The 27,854-nt window shown below is 41.7% G+C and overlaps 1 protein-coding gene across 2 annotated transcripts in view; it reads left to right on the top strand.

The window, feature by feature from the left end:
• Positions 1-27,854, top strand: part of LOC112160641 (SH3 and multiple ankyrin repeat domains protein 2) — a 531,836-nt gene that overhangs the window by 237,663 nt on the left and 266,319 nt on the right. For both annotated transcript variants that reach the window (XM_036217187.1, XM_036217185.1), the window contains one exon: positions 6,038-6,115. In XM_036217187.1, coding sequence (XP_036073080.1) covers positions 6,038-6,115 — 78 coding nt within the window. The remainder of the gene's footprint in view (positions 1-6,037; positions 6,116-27,854) is intronic.

The raw sequence follows: 27,854 nt of genomic DNA on the forward strand, positions 1-27,854 counted from the left end.
GGATATGTGGTTCAACCGAGCTGTGGCTGCTGGTCAGCCTGGCTATAGTACTAAAGAGAAATCTTGGGTTATTTGCATTTTCTGCTATCAAAGTTGAGTATGTGAATGATTTGGAGCAGGATGAACTCAGTCCTGTGCAGGGTTGGGCATGAATTGGGTTTTATGCGGTTCTGGTGCCAAAGCGGTTCTTTGGTTTCAGTTCCTAATCGATGCCAATTTCTGTACTTCAGTAATACAAAATAATAATGGATTGGATTTATCTGCGCTTTTCCAGACGCTCAAAGCGGTTACATTGTATATCCATTATTCATTCACACCTCATTCATACTTGGTGATGGTAAGCTACTACTGTAGCCACAGCTGCCCTGGGGCAGGCTGACAGAGGAGTGGCTGCCAGTACGCGCCTACGGCCCCTCTGACCATCACCAGAACATTCATACGCATTCACACACCAATGGAGCCACACTGGAGGCAAGTAGGGTTAAGTGCCTTGCCCAAGGACACAACGACACTTGGCTGGCGGGAGCCGGAATCGAACCGCCTATCCTTCGATCATTGGCCGACCCGCTCTACCACCTGAGCCGACCCGCTCTACCACCTGAGCCACTGCCGCCCTAATAATGCCTATATCTTCCCAAATCAAAACATTTTTATTCTCATGTCACATATTAACGCATGGTTAAGGTCTCCGCGTCAAAATTGTCATTTTTGGGTGACGTTTTTTGACATGCTGGGTGTTCCTAGTAAATAAGAGCTCTACAATCTCTGAAGCGCAAACCGATGGCCCCGTCCCTCTTTCACCACAAACTGGTGGCCCGTCACTCTTTTGCCACGCGGCGAATTCGCTGCTCGCCACCTGTCAAAGATATGATCTTGAGCTTGTCTGAGGTGTTACGGGGCTTTAATCTCACTTGGGGGTGTGTCTGCATAACAGCTGCTTCCACTGTTTCTGTGTCTCTGTGACTGAGTTTAAAGGCTGTTTCACATTAACCTGATAGGAGGAAAAATAGGGGACCTTTTTATCATCATTATTATTATTAATATTATTATTATTGTCTCTACGAAAATAAGTAAAATATCACAGTTAAGAAGAGCTGCTTCCTGCGGGTGTCTCTCTCCCGGTGTGTGGAGCGGGCGAGCTCCACTGAAGTCCGGGAGGGCGTCTGGCTGCAGCCAGAGAACCGCCGTGCTGCGACAGGACAAAACGCTGGTATTGGATCCAAATTTTCTCGCTGATCAGGTCACTGAAAACGTCACAAACTTCTGTGATCTGCTGTGAAATGCAGCCAGACATTCGAGCGCTGCGTGTGGCGCGCTCTTGTGCTCACCCTGTCACCGTTCTTATGTGAGCCCGCCCACTATCACAGGAAAGGCAGAAAGGATTGGCTAGAACTCCAAAGTTCTGAAAGGAGTAGAAGTGACATGTCCTAAGACCAATAGACTTTCACTCAAACTTAGCACCGAAATGCGGCACAGCTTGCATTTCCAGCACTCTCTTCCTTTATACTATCAATAACAGTCAAATGGTTCCAGTATTTTCTTCTTTTCTGACGCCTCTCATTTTCCTTTACGTTTTGTGTTGATGTTGTCTCTACCTACTTGACTCTTGCCCTGCTGCACGTGTAACACAAAAAAGAAGAAATAAGGAAAAAGAAAATAGGTGTCTTGGTGTCTTGTTTTTTATCTCTTTCTATCAGTTTCTTTTTGTCCCTGTTAAATATTTTTACATTGCAATTCTTGAAGTTTAATTCAATATTTCCCCTCTCTGCGTGTGGATATCGAGGTCTCTGACGGTGTCCTCCAATCAGATGTTTAGTAACTAACATCAATTCAATGGCATAATCCCGGAGGTTTTCCCACACCACCCCTGCCATCGCACCACACCCCCCCAGGGGGTCGCACCCCTCCATTTGAGAAACACTGGTTTAGGAATCCAAGTGGAGTGAAATGCCCAAGGTCGAATATTCCTTCTTCGGCTCCAGATTTACAGCCGTCCTTCTGGTTTGAACAGTGTTTACAGTGTCTGCAGACTTTGAATTGAATTGAAGTTTATTAATATCACAAGGATAAATTAATTTGTTGTGACACATGAAACACTTCAGTGGGAGGAGTGGTAGGCAGGGAGGCGTGGATGAGGTCCACGCAGATCAACAGAAAGGACTACGGGTGACAGGTCTGAATCCGGACCACCGCACCGTGGAGCAGCTCACACTTGATCCTCACAGCAGAGCCGCCCTCCAGTGCGGATGTGCGCCGGGCCGCACCACCTGTCGCTGATGTTCGCCGCGAGCCCCCGCCTTTCATCTTTCCACTCTCCGCCTCACTCCCATCCACACACAGAAGCCCGAAACCCACAATGAGACCACAGAGTCCAGAGTTAGTCCATCCAATGTCACGTCTCCGTGAAGCACACGACGCTGCACTCCCCAAACTCCGCCGCAGCCACGCCAGCGCAGAAAGATCACCGATCTGGAGCTGTCGTCCAGCTCCGGAGCTCCCATCCAGATCCGCAGCCCCTCTTCTCCCTTGGATCTCCCCGGACTGTCCAGTGTCTCCGCGCATATAAAGGCAATGCCGCTCAGAGCCTTGAGCCGACCACGGGCGCAAAATTGGAGCCGTTGCCGAATCTGTTGGGGTTAACGAGCAGGGCCGAAAAAATCCAGACAAATAAGTAAAAAAGAAAATCCAATGAAAAAAACAATAAAGAATAAAGGTGACAAAAAAAGTCATCCAAGCAGAGTCGGACCAAGACAGAGTCAGGCCAAGCTCCAGCTACCAAAAAACAATGCCACAAAAGAAAGGATGCCGGGAAATACCACAACAGGCAGCTGCTTGAACAGCACCAACGGCCCAACCAAAAAGGTCAGGTCAATGATCCCAAATGGAAGATAATCTGGTCAGGAGTGACAGACTGTATCAAAATCTGCACTTAGATCTAGAAGAATAAGGACCAATAGGAATTTGAAGTCAGCTGGAAAGACAAGGTCACTGGTTATTTTTTAGAGCTGTTTCAGTGCTGTCTCAGGGTTGGAAACCAGACTGGAAGGGTCCATAGAGAGTGTTACTGATGAGAACTGCAAAGCACCTCCACGTTTGAGGAAAGAGGAGCCATAGAAAAAGACCCATAGAACCAGGTGGATTTTTTTTTCATTGGATTCTATTATAAAGGAATAAAGGAATATAAGTACTTTTGTACATGTTAATGAATGGGGATAGAACGGAAAGGGAAACTGGCATGAATTATGAACTGGTTACTGCTGTACTGACCTGAAAGACAGCTAGGTTGTGAGGCTTAGTGTTGCTAAAATCTGTGAGTTCTGACTTTATATACTTAAATTCATGGGATCTTTGGGACCAGGAGGAGATAAAGATGAAGTGAGGTGAGAGAGACCGTTGGTGGTGATATGTAACCATCTACATTAAAGTGGGGTCATCTGGACCCCACAAGACAACGCGCTAAAGTTTTTTTTTTGTGATTTTTTTTTTATCTTCACTGTTGTCCATGGCAGACATGAAATCCTGTCCACCTTTGTCATGGGAGGATAACACATCAATGTAAGGGTCGGGTCATCTGGACCCCATAAGAGAGCACAAGGGTTAAAGAAGAGACAAAGGAAACAGGATAATAGTGATTGAAGATTTTAGCACTGATGAGGGCCCAAAGGTAGCTATATCTAAGAGATATAGAGAGGTCAAAGGTGCTGGGGCTGGCCCTCCTTTTTGAACTTACACTGAAACTTCAGAGTAGTACTTACTACTTTACAGCAAGTACTTTTTGCGCAATCCAGCAACATCAGCTTCTGTAGTAATGTTACACCCCTTACAGGTCCAGCTGCTACTGACAGAAAGTCAGTCAGACTTTTACCATGAACGTGGAATCTGAACAGAGGGAGGAGACCTTTGGCCTGAGCTATCTGCAACAAGCTTCTGAAAAGGCTGAAAGTATAATGTTTGTCGACGTATATGTTTGTGAAGTATATGTTTTTGTCGACTTACCTGCCGAACAAAAACAAAAATTCAGCCCTACACTACTGCAAACTTCAGCTCCCATATAATTAGAAAAGCTCATTTAACAACTCCCTTAAAAACGGAAAGTTGTCAAGAATAAAAAATGAACTGACAAATGTCAAACAACCTTCAGATTGTACATGACTTTTTACATGTAGAGCTGGACTTTTTAACAGGAGAGTCAAAAGAATAGTGCTCCCTTAGCCTCCAGCTTCCAGTTCCTTTTTTATTAGATCGATTTTGTAGGGACATCAACAAAGACAAACAGTAAAGCAACTATCCCATACCAACATATCACAAAGCTTTTAGGATCCACTAATTACCAGCATTCCTCCCTAGATAGGCTCTAATTACAGATGCTTCTTGGTTTGCTTGATGTTTGGGAACAAAAGGTCCTTCCATCAATCTTTGAGCAGCAGACAGATATTCAGACTTCCCTCTCCGCAGAAAATTCCATCAGTTTTGTTGGGAAAACCCCAAGGCACTCCCAGGCCAGGCGGAGACAGCCTCCTTCCAGCGGATCCAAAGTATTCTCCTGAGAAGCTTCCAAAGAGTTGATGGAGACACCTCAACAGGTCTCTTAATACAGAGGAGCAGCAGCTGGACTCTGGGCTCCTCATCACATCTTTAAGGGAGCGTCCAGCCACCTTGCAGAGGAAACTCTTGTCCTGATGATTCAGATTAAATTCAGATAACTTTGACTGAACGTCAGCACAAGTAAAGGCCTACACGTACAGAACTTTGTTAAAGCACATTCATCAGCATAAATACATGAAATAGAAATAAACAGATCAGTCATTAAAATCAATAATAGACCAACAATCATGAGAACAGACCGACCGTTCAATCAAGAATGGAAGGCAGTGATTGTTTTTTTTTCAAGAAATTTGGAGTTTATCATTAGCTTAAGCTTGTTATCATTCAAAACAAAGTACATTTAATTCTTTATAAGCAAAAACAAAACTATCAATATTATCACACAACTCATGCAAATTCTCAGACACGAAGGAGAAATGGAAAGGAGTTACTCATGTTTTGCATCATAAACATCGTCTTATGAGGTTTTTTTTCCAAAACCTTAAACAGTATTTGTATCAGCGAAATATGACTTTCTTTGTAGCTCGTTCAGATAGGTCACCTCACAAGTCAATCACATCCACGTGTCATTTTTTAGCCAATCAGGGCTATTTGATCCATCCTCTGCCTCCTTTCTCCAGCTGCAGACATACCTGAGTGGCAGATGCTTTAAAACAGATTTATCTTTTTGCACAAATGCTTATGGACCCTCTAAGGCCAAGGCCCCTCGGGCTCCAGTCCAGCTAAGCCCTATTGATAATGCAGGCCTGGGTGTGAGCTTTCTCCGCTTCAGTTCTTCACTCTGAAATGTGTCACATTATAAATGTAGCTAAACAAAAAGACAGCATGTCATGGGATTGCCTCTTCTACAGAGAGGAACATCCAGGAGTAAAAATATCCACCCATGGGTGTCTTAAATCAGCCTTAATGTCTGATTGCAAAGATCTGTGAATTTCAGATTTCCTGTTTGGAGGAGGATTGTGTCTCAGTTTGTGTGTGAGATTCTCACCAGCTCATTGTGTATCTGAAAAAGTATTTATATTCCTGCGTGTGTGCACAGGGCATGCGTGGTTGAGCACGTTGTGGGCGATTTGTGCAGCAGATTCAAACCCCTCAGCTCTCTCTCTCTTTTTCTCCATCTATCTCTCTCGCCCTCACTCCTTCTTCCCTTCTGAGTTGAGCAACAGAAACACATTTATCCGCAAGCAAGGCTCCAGTCCTGACATAGGTAGATGTGGATTTCTTCCTCTTCTAGTCAGTGCTGGCATGTTCAGTCATTTCATAATTGGAGTGTTTTCTATCCCGTTAACTCTTCCCGCCTCTTGAACATTTTTGGTAATGGGATTGGAAGCTAAATGCTTTTTATTGTGAGCAAAGTGGAGGGACGTAGTTCCAGAGTAATCCTAGAAATGTTGTGAACTTCTTTGAAACAATTTTCCTATGTCTTCCTCAGGATAACTGTGCCAGAGTGCTTCTCGCTCGAGGAGCTGACAAGGAGGTGAAGAACTACAACTGCCAGAGTCCTTTCCAGGTAGTCCTTAACATCAAACATATTTTCATTTGTTTATTTAAGAGGATTTATATCAGCTGTCGGTGTGTATATGTGTATCTATATATATATATATATATATATATATATATATATATATATGAGTGTGTGTGTGTGTTTGGTGAGCAACACAATTTCTTCACCTCATTTGTTGCTATGGCAACAGTGCAAAATGAAGGTCAGTTTCCACCGCAGATGTAAATGTTGGCCAATAAAAGGCCAATTGAAATGAGACTGTTTCCAGATTTCCAAAATTAGAACATAACAAGTCTAGAGTGTAAGTGAACATCATGAGAACATCATATTATAAGGTTTGTTTTTTTTCTATGAAACCATTTCAAACAGCAAAAGAACATGTCTTTTCCTGAAGTGATGGTTTATTCAGAAGAGTGATGGTGGAAGAGCGTTAGGTTTGAGTGGTCAAGTCTTACTTATTCAGGTGAACCAGATCTTGTCCTCTAGGTACACGCCCAGGTGAAAGGCCTCCTATAAGCAGGAACTACAGCAGATGAACTCTGGTTTGATTACAGATGATTTCATGGAGTTCATGAAAGGTCAGCTGACAAAAAGGCCTTTTTGTCCTTTTGTTTTTAAACCTGAGTCCTTCTGCTTTAGTTCCTGCTTAGTCAAAAGGGTCTGTGCCAACTGAACTCTCAATCATCAATCTTCCACCACCATGCTCTACACTTAAAGTGAGATGTTTGCAGTATGAAAAAGAGCCAGTGCTTCATCAGCCACACTGTAGAAATTGAGACACATTTTTTATTTGCTTTATTGCCAGTTTTTGTGCAGTGCAGGTGTAACCGGTTCATCTTTGTTGGTCTGCGTTGTGTTCAGGTCAGGTGAATAAAGATGAGGCTGATGCTGATTAAATTTTCTTAATTCTGGTTGACAGGAAAACAAATGTTACACTGCTGTCCGGGATTTTCCCCAGTGTTTCCCCCTAACGACTGAAAATTGCACGAAAAAGAAAGAAAAATCAACACAAAAATAAAAGAAAAATTGCATCAGAATGGAGCATCAGCTCATTTAGAGCGGCTAACAAAAGTGAATAACAAAAATAGCACATCACAAACTGAGGAAAATGAATGCAGCAAATCTACTTTTTTAGATCCAAATAAAACACATTAAAAAACGGTTTAAGCAAAAATATAATTACGAAGAACGGTCACAAGGAGAAGCACATCTTAGCTCTGCCATGGCCCTCAGCAGTCTGAGTGCGGATGCTCAGTACTATCTGCTGTGTCACTGTGGGGAGTTCAAGTACCGTCGGATAGACAAACTCCCAGGTAGGAATGTTCAGAAAAAAACTATTTACATTGAATTTGGTGGAATTAAATAAACTGTAGAAAACACCTGTTACACAGGGTCTGAACTTGCAGACTGGTGAGGTATTTGTTTGAGTTTTCCTCATGTGGTTAACATTTTGAACTATACAATAGGAACGTCAGATTACATTGAAAATCCTCAAACCTTTTCTGGTCTGACAAGTAGGAAAAGCTCCTTTTTTTTAAATTACCTTTGACATTTGGTTTAAAACTTGACTGTTGCAGAGCTGAAAACCTGAACAACAGCTGATAGCTAAAGATCAATGTTTCCTGTTCCCCTCCAAACTCTGAGCATGAGTCCAGGCGAAGATGTTTAACCACAAACATCTTTCTTTTTCATTTGTGGCAAAAAGAGATGCAGTAAAGGAGCGTAAAGGTAATCACCAGGACTGATTGATGCTAGCCAGCTGGTTGGTATAGATTTTTTTATTTCATCGTATTTTTACACTTTGTAACTATAACAAGAGTAGTTAAGTAATAAAGCCACATAACAAAGATTAGTCATAGTCACATAAGTGATCAAAGGCTGGTGAAGCTAAATCATCCATCCATCCATTCATCCATCCATTTGTCTATTCATGCATCCATCCATCCATTTATCCATCTATCATCTGTCCATCGATCCATGTATCATCCGTCCATCCATCCATCCATCCATCCATCCATTCATCCATCCATCCATTCATCTATCCATCCATTCATCTATTCATCCATCCTTTCATCCATCCATTCATCCATCCATCTGTCCATCCATCCATCCATCCATCTATCATCCATCCATCCATCTATCATCTGTCCATCCGTCCATCCATCCATCTATCATCCATCCATCTGTCCATCCATCCATCTATTATCCGTCCATCCTTCCATCTATCATCCGTCCATACGTCCATCCATCCATCTATCATCCGCCCATCCATCCATGTATCATCCGTCCATCCATCCATCTATCCATCCATTCATCTATTCATCCATCCATTCATCCATCCATCTATCATCCATCCATTCATCCTTCCGTCCGTCCATCAGCCATTCATCTATCCATCCATTCATCCATCCATCTGTCCATCCATCCATCCATCCATCCATCATCCATTTATCCATCCATCTGTCCATCATCCATCCATCCATCCGTCTATCCATCCATCCATCTGTCCATCCATCCATCCATCTATCATCCGCCCATCCATCATCTATCCATCCATTTATCCATCCATCCATCCTTCCGTCCTTCCCTCCATGGAATGACGTTGATCGTGTTAACGGTTGAAAAGTTACAGTGTGTTAAAGATTTTGTGTTTAAGGGTCATCGGTGACGCCTCAGGTGTCTTAACAACAATTCGAATTAAATCATAATTTGTTTTTAATGATCTGATTCATAATTGATTTTATGGTTTCACAGTAAACACTGAGATGTTTGTGGGTGATGATATTTCCTGGTGCAACATGCACACAGTGTTTGCAAAAAAGGCTGACGGAGGTCTGCTTCAGCAGCAGCTTAACCATCCCAGTGGAAAAAGCCCAGAAGAACTGAGAGCTGCTGAGCTGGCATGTTTGACTCATAACCTACGCCTGAGTTCCAAAAGAGCCTTTTTTAGGCTGGAGTTTATGAGAGGCAGTCCCAGGGGCTCCTTGAATGTCCTCTGCATCCACTCAGAACCTTTCATTAGTCCGAGCTTCTTGAGGGGATTGAGCGCAGGTTTAGCAGAGATCACACGGCTTCAGCTGCTGCCGGCCGCAGCTCTTAAACCTGCTGATTTATTTGTCCCACTTGTTTTTGGGCAAAGTTCAGAAGGCAGACTGAATCCTCTTTTGAGGAAGAAGTTTGTGCTGGAGCTTGGACACTCACAGCTGGTGTTATTTGATCTGGTTTGTCTGCTCGGTTACATGAACATTGTCAGTCAAATTCTCCTATTCTGCTGGTGTGTTCTGAGAGAAAAAAAACCCTCCCCGTCCTCATCCAGGCATGTTGCATATTCAGAGCCCTGATTATCTAAGCAGGTCATTGAATCATCAAGTTTGATCAGGCTTAGCTGAAGCGGAGCATTGGTGGGAGCTTGCTGCTTCACTCCTCGTGATCCACAATCCAAAGGAAAGTTCTGCGTTGGTCTCACAGCAGGAGAGTGGTGCTGTTGATGTTTACAGATTCATACAAGAAGCTTTAACTGGTGCTCAGGAAAATAAAAGCTTTGATCCATTTTCTGTGTATTAAATAGATAATTTAAAACTGACAGCATAATCTGCTTTTCTCTGCTTTTAACGCATTACATATTTTCCTGTGAAAGAACAAACATGTTTTACAACTTCAGCAGTCATGTTGGCATCAGTATTTCAGGAGTAAGAGTGTCCTTGCATAGACATACACATGGAAGATTGTTTCTTTCTTTTTGATGTGTTTTTTTGTATAAAATGCAGAGAAGAAGCTGCAGTTCTCTCCTTCCTCTGGACTCAAAGGCAGAACAACCACCAGATACTAGACATTTTGGACTCTCACTTGTTATGGAGTGGGAAACAAATGGCTCTCCTGCTCTTACTATCTTTATCATTGTTGCACTCTCCACCTACACATGAATCCAAGAGCTGAATCCAACAAGTTTATGCCTGTTTTCTGACCAGTAAACTCCTGGAAATGCAAGGAGCTGAGGCAGAGAAAGAACTGAGGAACTTGTGCATCAAAAGCAGAAAGTGCATCAGATTATTAGGAAGTGAGGAGCATTGTGACTTGATGGTCTCAGGGAAAAAAGCAGAGGAAAAATCCACAGAAAAGGTCAGTTTATTTTCAGTCATGCTTTATACAGCTGATGTTTGATAAAAGTAAAATCATTTTCTGTTCTAATATTAATATTTTCTGCAGAATGATTTCTGAATATGGATCAATTCTGCTTCACTTTGCTAAAACTGATGTTGAGGAATTTTGGAAACAGTCACCTGCTGATTTAGTTAAAAAATGAATTTTGATTGCAAAAATAAATAACATACTTAAAAAATGGAAAAAACTAACAGCTACACTACACAACTAAATTGTCTAAAAACATTAAATCTTTTAGGTTTGATTCCCTCTGACAGGCTGGTGACCTGTCCAGGGTGTACCCTGCCTTTGCCCAACAGTAGGTGGGTTAGACTCTTGCAGCCCCGGGATAAAATGGGTTAAGAACATTGATGGATGGTGTTCTGTCTAAACAACCTGAAACATTTTGCTGCAACAAGAAAGACAAGAGAGAGTGGTCAGAAATAAGATTTTACTTGCAAGGAGAAACAGACAGAGAATGTTGAAACCAGTCTCCATTCCGCTGTGAAGGCCCTCCATCGAAATCCTCCTTTTATAGATACACTCAAAAATATAAACGCAACACTTGTGTTTTGCTCCCATTTTTCATGAGATGGACTTAAAGATCTCAAATTCATTCCAGATACACAATATTACCATTTCTCTCAAACATTGTTCACAAATCTGTCTAAATGTGTGATAGTGAACACCTCTGGTTTGCTGAGATAATCCATCCCACCTCACAGGTGTGCCACATCAAGATGCTGATCAGACATCATGATTGGTGCACAGGTGTGCCTTAGACTGCCCACAATAAAAGGCCACCCTGAAATGTGCAGTTTTCTTGCTTTATTGGGGGTCTGGGGACCAAGAACCAGTCAGTATCTGGTGTGACCACCATTTGCCTCATGCATTGCAACACATCTTCTGCACATAGAGTTCATCAGATTGTCAATTGTAGCCTGTGGAATGTTGGTCCACTCCTCTTCAATGGCTGTGTGAAGTTCCTGGATATTAGTAGGAACTAGTACACACTGTCGTATACGCCGGTCAAACACATCCCAAACATGCTCAATGGGTGACATGTCTGGTGAGTATGTTAGCCAAGCAAGAACTGGGACATTTTCAGCTTCCAAGAATTGTGTCCAGATCCTTGAACATGGGGCCGTGCATTATCTTGTTGAAACATGAGGTGATGTTCATGGATGTATGGCACAACAATGGGCCTCAGGATCTCATTACGGTATCTCTGTGCATTCAGAATGCCATCAATAAAATGTACCTGTGTTCTTCGTCTATGACAGATGCTTGCCCATACCATAACCCCACCACCACCATGGGCCACTCCATCCACAACATTGACATCAGCAAAGCCCTCACCCACAGGACGCCACACACGCTGTCTGCCATCTGCCCTGAACAATGTAAACCCAGATTCATCCGTGAAGAGAACACCTCTCCAACATGCCAGACGCCATCGAATGTGAGCATTTGCCCACTCAAGTCTGTTACCACGACGATCTGGAGTCAGGTTAAGACCTAGATGAGGATGACCAGCATGCAGTTGAGCTTCCCTGAGACGGCTTCAGACAGTTTGTGCAGAAATTGTTTGGTTATGTAAACTAATTGTTTCAGCAGCTGTCTGAGTGGCTGGTCTCAGACCATCTTGGAGGTGAACCTGCTGGATGTGGAGGTCCTGGGCTGGTGTGGTTACACGTGGTCTGCGGTTGTGAGGCCGGTTGGATGTTCTGCCATATTCTCTGAGACGCCTTTGGAGACGGATTATGGTGGTGAAATGAACATTGAATACACGAGCAACTGATCTGGTTGACATTCCTGCTGTCAGCATGCCAATTGCACGCTCCCTCAATGCTTGTGACATCTGTGGCATTTTGCTGTGAGACAAAACTGCACATTTCAGGGTGGTCTTTTATTGTGGGAAGTCTAAGGCACACCTGTGCACTAATCATGTCAGATCAGCATCTTAATGTGGCACACCTGTGAGGTGGGATGGATTATCTCAGGAAAAAGCAGAAGTGCTCACCATCACACTTTGAGACAGATTTGTGAATTTTTGGGAGAAATGGTCATATTGTGTATCTGGAATGAATTCTAGACCTTTAAGTCCATCTCATTAAAAATGGGAGCAAAAAAAAAAAAAGTTTATATTTTTGTTGAGTGTAGATCAGGCGTTCCCTAATCACATGAAGTCTACATATTTATCACTGACATACATTTCTGTCTTCCAGTACATGAAGATTCATGGTGGTTTTTCAAGTTCCTGCTTTATTTCAGCTTCTCATAACCTCCATCTGGGGCTTGGCTCCTGTTTGTTGATATGTGAGCTGTACACGAGTCAAGCTGTTAAGACAGGAAGAATAAAGATAGAGAAGTTAAAATTACTCACTATTTGATAAATGTATGTACAACTTTATCAGATGGATGGATGGCTTTTAGGTTTAATAACATCCTGGGAAAGAAAGAAAAGAATAAAATATTTTTAAGTTGCATGAACATTTCTATTAGTTTTTCTTTGTATTTTTATTTCATTTTTGGATGTGTCCTGGTTCCCTTTACTTAAGCATTTTATGTAACAATCAAAGAGCAGTGATCATAACTATTCATTTCTGATCACCAGAATGTATTTTCATTAGAGCTGTCAGGCGATTAAAAAATTTAATCGCGATTAATCGCATTTTGTCCAGAGTTAACTATGGATGCTTCATGGAATTTAGCAGTTCTACATTAATTATGAAAACAAGAATGGCTAAATGAAATAGAGATTTATCATTTCCAATGAACTTTTGTTTTTTAAAACATTAAAGACTGAGAAAAGCGGGATACACTGTGGATAGTTTGACAGTCTGTTACTGCCGCCGCGTTCTCTGGCTGCAGCTCGATGCAGCGACGTGTCCAGCGGAGCTCATCATGAATATGCCGGCAGACAGACCGCTATGCTGGGGCTGGATCACGCTTAAACCTCCAGAACATTTAAAACGTCCCCCGGTGCGCTTGCTGTTCGGAACGTCGGGGGTCCGCAGCTCTCGGGACGCGGTGCCGGACGCAGGCCGGTACCACCAGACATGGTGCTGGACGCGAACCGGAGCCGGGTTAGGGTGCAGGAGCTCTCCGCGTCCTAGCGCCGGCCGGTTCTAGCTAGCAGCTCGGTGGTTGGAGACCCGCCCGTGATCTAGTGAGAGCAGCCGGTGAGTTAGAGGGCGATGAGAGACCGCGCGCGGTGTGGAAAGGCACGTATGAGAAAAGCCGCGATTAATGCGTCAAAAAATTGTCGGCGTCAAGCACGTGTCAGATTAACGCGTAATTAACGCGACAAATCTGACAGACCTAATTTTCAATATTTAGATGTGAATAACAGTAGTTATTTATATTGGCTTTTTAAAAGAATTTTACATGAAAAAAACTGCTCCTTTTTAAATACTTTCCACTTTCAGACCCACTGAATCCTTTTGGGGTTACAGGGTTGCTGGAGCTTATCCCAGCTATTGTTGGGTAATGGCCGGGTACTCCAGTCTATTGCAGGTCGTTCGTACATCTATTTGATTTGGGAATCAGAACTTTGTAACATTGTGAATTAGAACCCAAAGACTGAGTGTCGTGTCCAGGCCTAATGGCAGGCTCTCATGATCAGTCTGAGGTGCTCTGAGTTGGGGGCAGAACCACAACCCTTCCTACTCTCTCAGCTTACAGCCCCTCATACCCCCAACCAACATTAGTGGTGCAACAAAAATGAAAAACAGTATTGTTTTTATCCAGCCATACAGTTTAGATTGAAACTCTGAGAAAAACAAAGACATTCATGAATCCATTTGTCTGTAAGTGAATGAATTCACAAAGCTAGATCAGGGTCAGACAGGCAGGTGTCAATCACGAGCATGAGATCATCTAAGAAGAGACTAGAGTTGTCAGAGTTCAGGTGAGGGTCAAGGCAGGTAGCAAGTAATCAGAAATTAAGCAGGGTCAGAACCAGAAGATCAGATCCAGATAGTAATGCGGGAAGATCGGCACAAATAATACTTCACACAGAGTGAGGCTCTGTGCAGAGCTTAAGTGTGCTGTGGGTGACTGTCAATGAGAGACAGCTGAGCAGCATCCAGGAACTGTGTGCTGGGGCTGCTGGGAGATGAAGTGCAGTCAGTACTCTGGAGACTGTTCCCGCCGGGGGCCAGAGGGGGAGTCGGCGCGCTGACTCCTAACACTGAACCACGCAGTGTGTTTCTATATCACAAATAAGCCAACTGCATTTTCAAACAGCGTTTTATGTCTGTTTCTGATTCACCGCTGTTTGAATAGAGACATTTTTAGAAGTGCAATTTTAAACTTTTCTATGTATTTGTCCTTCATCATCTGAAAAATACTACATGAACATGATAAAAACACCAAAAGCACAATTTTCATCAGAGCTGGTATTTAACAACAACAATGGCAGGAAACTGCACCCTCGCTGAGATTGGTCCAGCATTAAACTTTAAAGTCTCTGATGTGCAGGAAAACACAGAAGGTCTGCCATGACGGAGTGACATGGACACCATGTCAAAAGTCAACATGTCTCTAGTAACTCCAGAAAAGCCCCCAGCTTTGCTGCATGTTGCAGTTTTGAATATGTGCTGTGGAACTGGAGAAACAGTTGCATTCAAAGACACTTAGCCGTCTGGTTGTTGTTATCCTCGTCTGCATGTGTGCACATCAGTGACAGAGTCATTTGATGACAAAAAAAAACTATCTGAAGTACAACTTTGTTTAAAATGCCAACAGACACATGAATACATGTGGGAGGAAAAAAATCAGTTTGATTAGAGATTTCAGTGCATGTCTCGTGTTAGGAAAAACTTATAAACTAATGACAATAACATCAGCCACAAAAAGGCTACTACCAGATTTGATCAAAATCTGCGCAGTGCTGGAAAAACCGTACAGACAACTGTCACCTCTGACACTCTGAAGTATTTACACCATCAGAAAATTGAAGCATCCTCTTCATCACCTTGTGTGGCGTTTCCGCCTCCTCCTCGCAGCATTTACTGCAGCCTTTTTTATTGTTGTCGTGCTATTTTGATTTTCATCTTGCAAAAGGAAAATGCAAAGCAACCGTTGCAGACCTGCTTCATGTTGTGTGCACTAATTTGATCATGTACTCCGTTTAATGTTCAATGTCGCACTTTCATCAGCAGCTAACGCACTGAATGGGTCGCTCGTCCTGTTTTGCTGCTTTAATATGCAGTCTGGTTTGTGAAGCAAATACATTTGCTACTTCCAGATGTACTCATCTTCACTTTGAGATACTCTTTTTTTTGTGCTGGTAATTTGCTATTGTTAGGTAAAATATGTGAAAGATCTATTTTCTTAAAATAGATTTTAGCATGTTGTGCACTGAGGTTCCATCAGAGATGCTGAGCAGTTTCTGCTGGGACCTGGGAGCTGCAGGAATCCCTCATGCCCTGGTGCAGCAAGACGGAAAACTGCTTTAAAACAACAAATATTAGTAGCCAAATTATTAACAGGAAAGGCCAAATGCTAATAAATGTCAATTGAAAGAGCTGAATGCGGCTCGATTAGGATGTACAGCTCTGTGTTCTCCTAATGAAGATACTGTGTCTGTGTGGGAGTGTTATAGACACACTGTTTGATAATAGCATGCATCCCTCTAGCATTTTTACACCTGTTTTTTATTATTATTATTTTTTATATAAAACAACTAAAGAAGATTCTTCATAAAAATGAGCTCCATTATCCCATTAAATAAACATGCTGCAAATCTTTTTGGTTTCCCCGTTCTTCCAGTCTGACCCCCGACCTTTTAAAGCTCCTTATCAGACACCACGTCCTCTCCATGTACCTTCTCTTTTGTGCCACGTTTCTAGTCTTATTTTTCTCCCCATATTCTATGTCTTTTCTTTGCACATTCTTTCTCTTCATTTATTTCCTGCCCTCGCTACTCACACGCACCCCCCAGATGTCCTCTGACACATCCAACATCCTCCTCATTGTCAGTGCCTGTCTCTGATGCAAGGCTGACAATCTGCTGTTGTGTTTATTCAGGTCACAGCATGGCCAAAGTCGCATGTGAATATTCAAGCAATAAAACCAACCTCAAACACCCACGCCACCGAGCTTTTCTCTCACCAAAAGCACATCTGCAAATAGATTCACGTTTTTTTTTTTTTTAACTCACCTTAAGCTCCAGAGCAGTTGTGGTTTTGGTGCCATAGCAACAACATCTGAGCACATCCTTCCTCTAAATGCAGGAAAAGCCAGCCTCTGTGCCAGCCTTTACAGTACAGGACTTTACTTTGTGCTGAGCTTTCACGTGAGCTTTCTGGAAATCCTGCTGCTGTTCAGAAATAGCAGTTGTTGAAAAGGTCAGACTTAACGCAAGGTTTTCTTCAGATAGAATTAAACACCGCCAGAGTCTGTTAAGAACCATTAGTCTGCCGCCCCTTTAAAGATGACCACAACATTCTTGAAGTCCTGAACTAAACACTGGTAGAAGGAAACTTCATGTTGGATTGTAGCTAACAAAAACAGTTTAAGTCTGTATTACCATGCGAAGCACAAAAAGACACATAAAACAAACCCAGCAAACCACTCATCACATGAAACCATCACGTTTGCCTTCATCCGCTGTTCAGAGAGTGAACTGATAGCTGCAGACTGTACTATCAAAAGTATACACCCTTCTAGAGGGCGCTCATGCTCTAGCGCCACAGTGCATCCTCACTTTAAGAAGCCATGCAGGAAAGTTGGTACCTTCTATCCATCCAGTTTCTGAAACCCTTTTGAGGTCACAGGCCTGCTGGAGCCTATCCCAGCCACTGCTGAATGAAGGACGAGTTCACCCTGAACAGGCCACCAGCAGGGCCACACAATCAAATTCAAGATCAACAATTAACCTGTGAAGGATGTTTGGACTGTGGGAGGAAACTGTAGAAAACCCTCACCAGGAGAACATGCAAACTCCACCCAGAAAGAACCCAGCTGGGAATTAAACCATGGCCTTCCAAATGACGTGACGTGAGGGCGCTGACCACTATCGTACCAAGTTGGCGCCTATTAAATACAGCATCAGCATTTAATATTATAACAAAACATAATGAATATTTGACAAAAATGTTTTTTTGTCACATTTTTTAAAATGCTTGTATGACTTTTTTGTTTGTTTGTCTTCACTAGGGGTGTCAAACGTATGGCCCGCGGGCCATATCCGGACCACTAGCTGGTTTAAAGGGTAACCAAACCGTAAATTAACTTTTTTTGTCTGTTGACCTCTATAAATGGAGCTTTAAAAGTACTGTTGGTCATTGCCAAAGTTTTGATAAATTAAAATAAACTTGTTTAATTCTTGAAAATATATTCAAAAACTGCCTGTGTGTTGCTCCCTACAGATTGAATACAGGTATTACAGTTGCATTTCGTGATTGGTCAAACCAGTTAAGTCCCAGAAGTCTGACATCATGATCTGCAGCTCCAGTAATGATAACAGTCCTGCCCCCAGGCTCCAGTCCTCTGACTGGATTTTCACCTTTCGGCTGTGGGTGGAGTCAGCCTCCAACTTCCCTGTTTGGTTACCCTTTAAGCTGGCCCAAATTCACAAAGAGTTATAAAGAGAAAATAATATAAGGATGTTGGGGGGGCAAGTTTCTAGACCATTTCAGTGGCAAGTTATGGTTCTTTAAAGAAATGACTGCAATTCACCATTATGCCACTGGGGAGAGCAAGTGAAACTTAAAACCGGCATAACAAGAGATCAAGATACATCAGATACATAGTAGAAATAGGAGTTTTCTTGGTGCTTAGGTGCAAAGAAGTTTGATGCAGAAGATGTTTCTGAAAGGCTTTTATTTTGGAAAGGACAGCAGCATTTGCATCAGTCAGCATTAAGACATGCATTGGTTAACTAGATAACAGTGGACCAAGTATTGACCCTTGAGGCACCCCAACAGGAACAAAATATGTGAGAAATGTGTGATGTCATCCATCAAATGACATCAGCAAAACAACTTCACAGTTTTGAATGTTTGAAATAACAAATCATTGTTGTTATTAGCTTTGCTTCTGTCTCCAAAGTGAAATGATTTAAGCGGTTAGAGATGATCTCCTAGCAGTATTACTAACATTAGACTTTAAAATGAAGTGAAATAAAGCGGTAGATGTGCTGTGAAATAAGCGACAGACATGGTAGATCATGGCTTCAGTTGACCTTTGACCTAATTTCTAAAGCTTTGAGGGGGCTATCAAGTTCATTATGAACTTATTTTAGTTCCTGTATATCATCAGGTGTCTGTGTGTCCTGCCCCCCAGTATATATAAATATATCAAATGGGTGCGGGTATGATAAGCAGCAGAAACCTGGTGCGATCATGGAGTGCAGAAACGGAACCAAAGGTAACTGCAATAAGATAACCATCATATTTTTATAAAAAGAAATGAAAGCCTCATCCTCAGAGCTTTAGGGTGTTGCTTCCATCAGGCTGAATGTGTTCAGTAGATGTTTGTATTTTCCCTGATCCACTATGAAGTGGTGGAGTTAAGAGAAAAGTTTGTGCCATTTGAAATGAGTGCAGATGACAATAATCCACTGAACCTTCAGCAGGTTTGTCATGTTGCTGCATTCAGGCAAGTCTGAAGAATTGTTAGAGATGTCTGCAGGTTGAGTTTGACTCTTTTGAAACTGAAACGTCTTTTGTTTTGCTCCACGCCATTTCTCCACAGTCTCATAGGCTTTTTGCTTCTGCTGATGTTCCGTTTGGCTAAAAGTGGCTTATAACATCACTTCACATCTTTCCCATCCCCCCACTGGTTACTTCGGAGCTATACACAACCATTTGTCTCCATGGCAACCACGGGAGAACTAGAGAAGAATTGATGTGGGCGAGGCGATGGCAGTAGTGGAGGTGATGGTGGGCGGTGGAATGATAATGAGAGGTAAATTGTGAGTGTGTTTGTCGTTACCTGACGTTTTGATCACACTTGGCTGAAGTACAGCGTTACAGCCTGCCTGGACAGAACCCGCCTCGGTTCTGCTCAACAGGATAGATGAAGAGCACCGACGGTTTGCACAGCAGAGGCTTCCTCTGGAGCTCCTCTGGGGGTAATGCTTCTCATGCTCCATCCTGTTTCTAGAAAACCCAGTGTAACAGGACCTCTGCAATAGAGGTGTGAGGGTCAACAAACCTGCATCCACGATCGTGAGCCGCTGTGTCCCTGTCGGGGTCATGGGGTCACCAGAGCATAACCTGGCTACTATTGGACAGGTTGCCAGCGTGTTGCATTCTCCACAAAATCTAAATTTGATTTTTGTTGTGTTTCACTCATTTGTCTGGTTAAAGAAATCAATCAGAAACAGTTTGTGTCAGTGTTTTTGTTCTCTTGTATTGTACATAGCAGCATATGTACAACAGTCTAACTCACACAGGGGGCCAAAATTCAAAACACACCTTAGATCGCAGGCTAAACAGGATAAACATTTATTGAACACTCTAAAACTACATTTTTAAAACTTAAAAAACGTAACTTTTCAACATTACCCTAAATAAAACGACAGGAATATTATCCAAGAATAAATCAACTTAAACCTTAAATAACTTTCAATATTTTACTCTCTGTAAAAACATATTTTGTCAAAATTATACAAGTTAGAAATGAGTGCAAGATAACATCAGGTAATTAATAACAATAAAATAAAGTGATCTGGAGGGCTGGATCCGGCCCAAGGGCCTTGACTTTGACACGTGGTCCAATGAATAGTCATTTCGTATGCTTTTTTTCTTTTCTTTGGTATATTTAAAATGTTTTTGGTTTGTTTGATCAAAAGCACTTGTGTCACTGATCTGTTTGGAAGCTGTCAACTAAGCCTTCTTTTTCCAAAGATGATACTCTCAGCCCTGCTGGAATTTTATTGCTTATATAAAAAAATGCTGTTTTAATTGAGCATAAATTCTTGTAAAACTATTATTTGTAGGAGGGAAAACAAATCTGATAAAGTGCTGTATTTAAATCAGAAAAAATCACAGCAAACAAATGTATTTAAGTGCTCGAAAGTTTCCTTTGTCAGCATGTACATTTGATTTTAAGAAGGAATGATGAGAATGTTGACCATTTAAGGAAGATACTGAACTGTACACTGGCATCCCTTTAGACAATTCTTGGTTTTGTAGGTTGGATGTTAAAAGTCTGCATGAATTAGATGTCCATGTAAGCACTGTTAGCACATCCTGCATGCTGTGCTGCCTGAAGGCTGGTGTCTGTCACACATTATCAAGCTCTGTGCAGAAGATGTCCACTCAGGCAGTAGTGAAGGTTCATCCAGGTCACCTTGTCAAAGCAGTTCTGATATCAGAACAGTTGGACTTTAACTGTTCCTCTAAAATTTTTACATTAATAAAATAGATTTTTGTTTAAAATTTGTCATTGAGAACCAACAAAAACACTAACTACTGTCAGGTGCGGTAGTGGGAGTATCATGGTTTCAGCTGGTTTCACATCACTTGTTCTGAGCTCAGACCATTGACTGTATATAAGAACTGGACTCTCCCCTGACCATCCAAACAGGAAGTGTCTGCTGGCTTCAGAAAGCCAAAATCCCATAGACTTCTATTGAGGAATAAACAGCTGTTACTCAATCATTTCATTGGTCAGAATAATCATTCTTGCCCTGATACCTTTGTTAGCATGTTCTTGATAATCCTCTTTTTTCATGATTTTTTTTCTGTAGTTCAAGTTATAAAGTGACCAATCAGTTTATACCTCAATACAAGTAGGAGGAGCCTGCTGGCCCCCATGTCCAATATTCAAAAGCTTTGAGATTTTGTCTAGCTGCTTTTAGTGCTAGGGGTGTGGCCTTCCAACCAGCTCACTCCTGATTGGTGAGAGTGGTTGCCATAGAAATGTTGATTCAGATCAACCTGGATCAATACCGACTTACTGACAATGACATCACGCCGTCTGTTTATCAAAAGAATGGTGACTGAATTGACCTCATTTAGTTGGAGCCTGAAGTAAACCATTTTTTATCGATGATGTCACACTCACTCAGTCCAGTTTTCTGATGCAGTCAGAATGTGGACCATAAACTCAGAAGCAGAACTTGTTTAGTTCTTGAACAAAAAAGCAAATCTGTACAAACTGGTTGAAAAAGTCAGGAGTTGAAACTGGTCCAGACCTGGGGCTGACTGAAACAGTAGTGGGACCTTCAGAGAGTCTGAGTCAGGAATCTGCAAAGCCGAATGCTCTGAAGCAGCTCCTCGTGTCCCGACAACCCTTCACAGCTTCCTTCAGCTTACCTGTGCAGCCTGCTCCACAGATCTTTGCATCCCCCTGACCCGTTGGTCAGTCTGCTCACTCCAGAACCTGGCCATCTGTTGGAGAAGAGCCTGCCACAGATTTGTCACACCTCATGGCATGTGCTGTGCTGTGGGAGATCCTCAGAGGAGTGGAAGATGCAGCCAATTTCCAGCAGCCCCTCCCCCATCTGCTGTGCAGTAAACAGCCTGTCTTCTTCCAAGAATAAGCTCAGTTATGCATTCATTGACACACTTACTATTTCAGCATGGAAACAGAAGCAGTGGTTTTAGAGAAAATGCCCTTCTGAAATATGTATGCATGTTTTTTTAAGAAAATTTCTATTATCCTGTTTGAAAGGTTGACAGTGCACGGAAGACACCATCCCTCAAACCATCCTGGCTTTGAAAGCAGCTTCATTTCTCTCCTCCTCATGAATCTTTGTTCTCCAAGAATCAGCTGAGGCGTGCTTACAAAATCCTGCTGGGCTTTTTGAGTGTGTGTGTGTGCACGCCGCTGTACATGCTGCTGTGCATCTCATCAGAGGAAGGTTTTGCAATCATTTTTCCTCTTGAATCACAGCTGGCTGTAACCCTCACAACACACCTGAGCTGCAGGACAGGCTGTGTGCAGCCAGCTTCATCTGGGTCATTGATGGTGTGGCATCCTCAGCATCGGGCTTTTGCCACCCCCTGGTGGAGACATGAAGTCACTGCAGACAAATTGTACACGGGATCATCTTGTAAAGATATGAAACATTTTAACAAACACAATTTGAATAAAAGTATGAGGTTCAGAAAACAAAACATCTTTAGGAAAGAATGTGATATGAAAAATCAAGAGTTCTTTTGAAATTTAAAAAAATCAAAAAGAAAAAGGAACAGCATTAAGAAAGACAGGCGCTCCAGATGACACCACAGCAGAAACAAGAAGAAAAAAAACAGGCCCAAGAATAAAGAACACATTTAAAATGTAAAAATATGAAAGAAAAAAGTTCACTGCAAATAGGGTCCAGAACTGTATTACCCTTTTCTTATTCAGTTAGAGTGTGAATCTTTTACAGCATTCACACAGTGCTTTTCCTGCTCCTTTCCATACGTTTTTGGCACATGAAAACTCTATCGTAGTTTGAGCAATTTCAGCAATCTTGGTATCAAAACCTTCAGCTCATTCAGGACATTACTACCTGAGCTTTTGGTATTGATATATTTTACGTGTTTTAAGACTTTACACAATTTATGCGATTTTTCAGTCCCCTTCAAAATGAATATGACATTCTTAAACCCTTAAAAAATTGTGCACTTTTGGAACTTAAGTCATCTTGCTGTCAAAATGTTCACATGTTCAGGACATTCCTGCTTGTACTTTTGGTTTTCATAAATTTTGCAATGTTTAACATTTACACATTATTGTTTAGCCCCATTGAAATGATAAATCCTTCAAATACTTGGTGCACTTTGAAACCAATGCAATATTAGCATCAAAAAGTTCAGCACATTCATGCCATTCCTGTTTATACTATTGGTAGTCATACCTTATAAACGGATTTAAATTTCTTATGCAAATTATGTGATTTTACAAGAACCTCTTCAAATTCTTTGTGCATTTTTTGCAATTTCTGCAACATTAAGTCATTTAGCAGCTTTGGTATTTTGCAAAAGCTTTAATATTTTCTGCAATTTTTACCAATGACAGTAAGTTTCTTCGGCATCCTCAGCAAATACATTTAGCAAAAAGCATTCATAGGGAATGCAACAATACAATGATATGTCTCTGTCATACATACTTGCACTTAACAGCTGGTCTGGGACCAGGGATACGAATGTCATTTCATTTCTGTAGTGAAACAACAATAAAGATCTTTGAATCTTTGAACTTTCCTAGTTGTTCTTTATTTTTCATTTATTCATTCATTCATTCATCTTCTTGTCCGCTTCTTCCCTTTCTGGGTCGCGGGAGTGCCGCAGCCTAACCCGGCTACTGATGGGCGAAAGCGGGGTTCACCCAGGACAGGTCGCCAGTCTGTCTCAGGGCCTCTTTATTTTTCATTATGCAAAATGAAGAAACATTTATTTTAAAGTCCCCTTCTTATAAAAATCCTGTTTTTGTTTTTAACATGTCTGTGTGTCATTTTCCTTCTGAAAGAGAACAAATGTAATAAGAAATCATTTTGATTTTACATTTCCGAGTATTTCTCCTTTTAAATCAACCAAACTGTCTTGGACAGACTCTGTTTGAATGAATGATCTTCTTTCCATCAACAGCTCTGCTGCACATGCACTAAACCCTCATCTGTTCCTAGTGTCTAGTTCAGGTTCTGGAGAAGAGAAGATGGTATCTTCACATTGACTGCAGTCAAATGAGCCGCCGTTCACATTTCTGTGGTCAAATCAGCATCACTGGATTTTTGGTGTGAGTTTCATCCAATACTTACGGTAGCAGGACTGAGAACGCTGGAAAATCTCCACCAGACTCCACGGAGCTTCTTGATGTGACCACGGAAATGTGAACGGCGGCTCATTTGACCGCAGTTGGAAAGGATTGTAAATCAATGAAAGAGCATTTTGATGTTAGCTTTGATTATTTTATCAAGAACTCTGAGAAACCAATGATTGAATGTATTGATCACAGTCAATAAACATTGGAGAATTAGCTAAAAGAGTCTTTGGTGAACTGGAAGGAGAAAGAATCAGGATTTTGGAGGAAGTTCTGTCCATGAAGATCTTCACTTCCTCGTCCCAGCTGACATCCGGATCAGAACCATACGGCTGGACATTACCCAGATTGATGGGTGTTTTTATGAAGATTTATGCGAGAGAGACACAGAGCTATCATAATCAGACAGGGGGGGATCAGGGGGTGGGGCTACTCTTCTCAGCTCCAAAAGCCACGCCTCCTTAGAGGAGATTTTGGAAACAGAGGCTTCAGATCAACATGAAAAAGGCCTTTTAAGACATTTAAGTCAAGGGCATTTTAGTAAAAGAAAAAAAAAGTCATAATCATAATTAAAACACTACTGGAAACGTTTTTTTTTATTTAAAAAATGTCATAGGGGACATTAAAGCATGAAAAAGTCCTGAATTTTATTTGCACTTTCCAGATGGAGAGTTTGTCTTAACTGTATCTTGACTACCTTTTTGTGTTGTGCTGTTTTTCTTACGTTTTGTTTGTGAGGTTGTGTCTCTTCTCATCAATGCTTTCTTCTGATTTAGTCTGCTTCTTCTCATCAGTCGTGCTCTGCGTTCACAGATGATTGTAGTTCAGTTTCTGAGATGGTGGTTTTCTTTCACTCACAGCCAAGTCCTCTCACCTTCAGCCATTCAGGCACATTCAGGTTCAGGTTCTCAGAGATCAGCTGCTCTACCTCTGCCCCTACTCAAGAACAAAAGGCTTACGTATCCTCACACTTTGTGATGTTCTATGCCTTATTTTGCTTTTTAAACTGGAACAATTAGTCTTTCTAACCAGGAAAATATGCTCAATTTAAATTATTTTAATATTTTCTGGGAAGAAAATGAACAAACTTTCCACTTAAACAGAGGCATAATAAAATAAGTGTTAATTTTTGTTACATTTGTAATGAAAACATCTACATCACCACTGTAGTCGCTGATGTTAACTAAACATGTTAAACCTCTCCTTTTATCTCAGTTGGTTCACAGCTTGAATCAAAAGGCCAGCGCTGGTTGAAAGTGGGTTGCAGGATGACCACGCCATGGCAACAGATTGTGTGGAACAAAGGCAGATTTATAAGTCTGAACCTGTGTGGACAGTCCCGTCAGCTTCAGGGAAATCTCTCACTGTTACTGTTCACACAAAGAAGAGGAGCATGTATGAATTCATATTTATGCCAGTACAATGAGACGTTCCAGTGCTGTAGGTGTGTTCATCAGCTTCTGCCACAGACTTAACACATTACAGCACACGTGTCACACGTCCAGCCCGCCAGATTATTTTAATTTATTGTTATTAACGGCCCAATGTCATTTTGTGGTAACATATGGAAGCAACACTACAACTATGGGTTGTTTATAAGTGTAATTCTTCCTACATAAAGACATAAAAGTTCAATTCAATTCAGTTCAATTTTATTTATATAGCCCAAAATCCCAAAGAAAATTTCCTCATTGGGCTTCATGCTGGTCATTTAACATGATATAGAAAATTAGTCATAAAATATACATAATGGCTAAAAACGAAACAGACTAAATAAACTGGTTATCCCTGCCCTTAGAAACCTCCCTCCCAGTAAGGAAAAACTCCTAAAAAACCTGAGTCAGGAAAAAAGAAGAAACCTTAGGGATTCCCACATGAAGGAGAGATCCTATCCCAGGACGGACAGGAGATACCAGAACAGTTAAAGAAAAATTAGCTTCTACAACTACGAATCTAAGAGTTCATTCAGATAAAGCTGAGGGACAAGTGATGATGAAGTCCACAGTCAAGATGAAGCAGAAGTGCAGTCCACGACCAGGAGCAGGAGGACAGACGACCCAGCAGGAATCACTCTCACTCAGAGATGCAGGATGGTGTCGGGGGCGTGGTCCACGGCCAAGAGTGGGAGCGTGGGCGATCCACCGGGGATCTGAAATCTCTCCCGCTCCCCAGAGGAGAGTGGGAAAGAAGAACAACATGTGAATGGAACTGCACCAACAAAAGCATGGAGAACTAAATACAATAAATAATAAAGAATAGAAGAGAGGAGAAGTAGATGAGAATAGAGAACAGAACCCCAGAGCTGATCTGAATAATAACCATGATAGTAAAGAAATGTTTGTGTTTTTTCTTTTAAAGTTTAGTTTATTTATAACTCGCACAATTTTGACAAAATATATTTTTATGGAGAGAAAAATATTGAAAGTTATTTAAGGTTTAAGTTGATTTATTCTGGAATAATATTACTGCCTTTTTTGTTCATATTTATGTTAAAAAAGTTACTTTTTTAAAGTTTTAAAAATATAGTTTTAGTGTTTTCTCCTGTTCGGCTTGCAACCCAAAGTTTGTTTTGGATTTTGGTGCCCTGTGCGATTGAGTTTGACACCTCTGCATTAAAGCTTCACCGGTTAGTGATGGTTTTCATTTACCGGTATTCATCGGTTTTCTTTTACAACAAACTCTAATGTTTTTTTTGTTTTTTTTTTTACCAGTGGAGGTCCATGCATTTAAGAGCTGAGCTTCCTCCACCGAACTTAATTAATACTGACTATTTTATGTTTCTAACACCACCCTATTATATATGAACATTATTTTAGGCAGCAATTCCATCATAAATGGATTCTTTAAATGGAATGAATCTACTACGATTGCACATATTGTTAAAACAAACTGTGCTGAAGTCTCCTCCCACTGCAATAACAGCTGGAACGTTTGACAAGTCATTAAACTGGAAAAGAAGCATTTTTTATTTAAATAATTGCTATTCATTCATCTTCTTGACCGCTCCTTCCCTTTTGGGGTCGCGGGGGTGCCGGAGCCTATCCCGGCTACTGATGGGCGAAGGCGGGGTTCACCCTGGACAGGTTGCCAGTCTGTCGCAGGGCCTCAATCACACACACATACATATATACACTCACACATTCACACATTCACACCTAGGGGCAATTTAGAGTCACCAATTAACCTATGAAGCATGTTTTTGGACGGTGGGAGGAAGCCGGAGTCCCCGGTGAAAACCCAGCATGCACGGGGAGAACTTGCAAACTCCACACAGAAAGGTCCCAGCCGGGATTCGAACCGGGGCCTTCTCGCTGTGAGGCAAGAGCGCTAACCACTGCGCCACTGTGCAGCCCTTAAATGATTGCTATTTTACAGCAAATCTAACTTATTTAAAGATGTATTCCATCCATAAAGGAAGTCCAGGAGATTTCCCTGCAAAATCCCACATGAATTTTGACTATTTGTCAAAATGGCTGCCACTGTGCAGTCACACAGTTTGTCAGCTCCTGTGTGTTTGTCAAAAAAGCCTTCCAAAAGGAAAAAAAGACCTCAGATTTTATCACTAACTACTTTATTGACAATTTTTGTATCAATTTACTTACTGCTGGTCTTGAGAAGTCCACAAAAAGAAGACAAAAACATTCAACAGGTGTGGCTTCCATCAAGGATGAGTCAGCACCTTCTCTACACAAGAGTACTGGATGAAGGCCATGCAAGACCCCCTCCAGGTAAAAATGGACACTTAACAAAACCTATTTCTGGATATATACACCTTCTGATGATCCTAATCTTGGCTGGGGACGTGGAGATAAATCCTGGTCCTTTTTCTTCAAACACAAACCACATGGATGACACTCAGATGCAGCTAAATGGAATTTCAGCAGTGGCCCAGGAG

The sequence above is a fragment of the Oryzias melastigma genome, linkage group LG3 (assembly GCF_002922805.2).
Source record: "Oryzias melastigma strain HK-1 linkage group LG3, ASM292280v2, whole genome shotgun sequence".
In the NCBI taxonomy this organism is placed as follows: domain Eukaryota; kingdom Metazoa; phylum Chordata; class Actinopteri; order Beloniformes; family Adrianichthyidae; genus Oryzias; species Oryzias melastigma.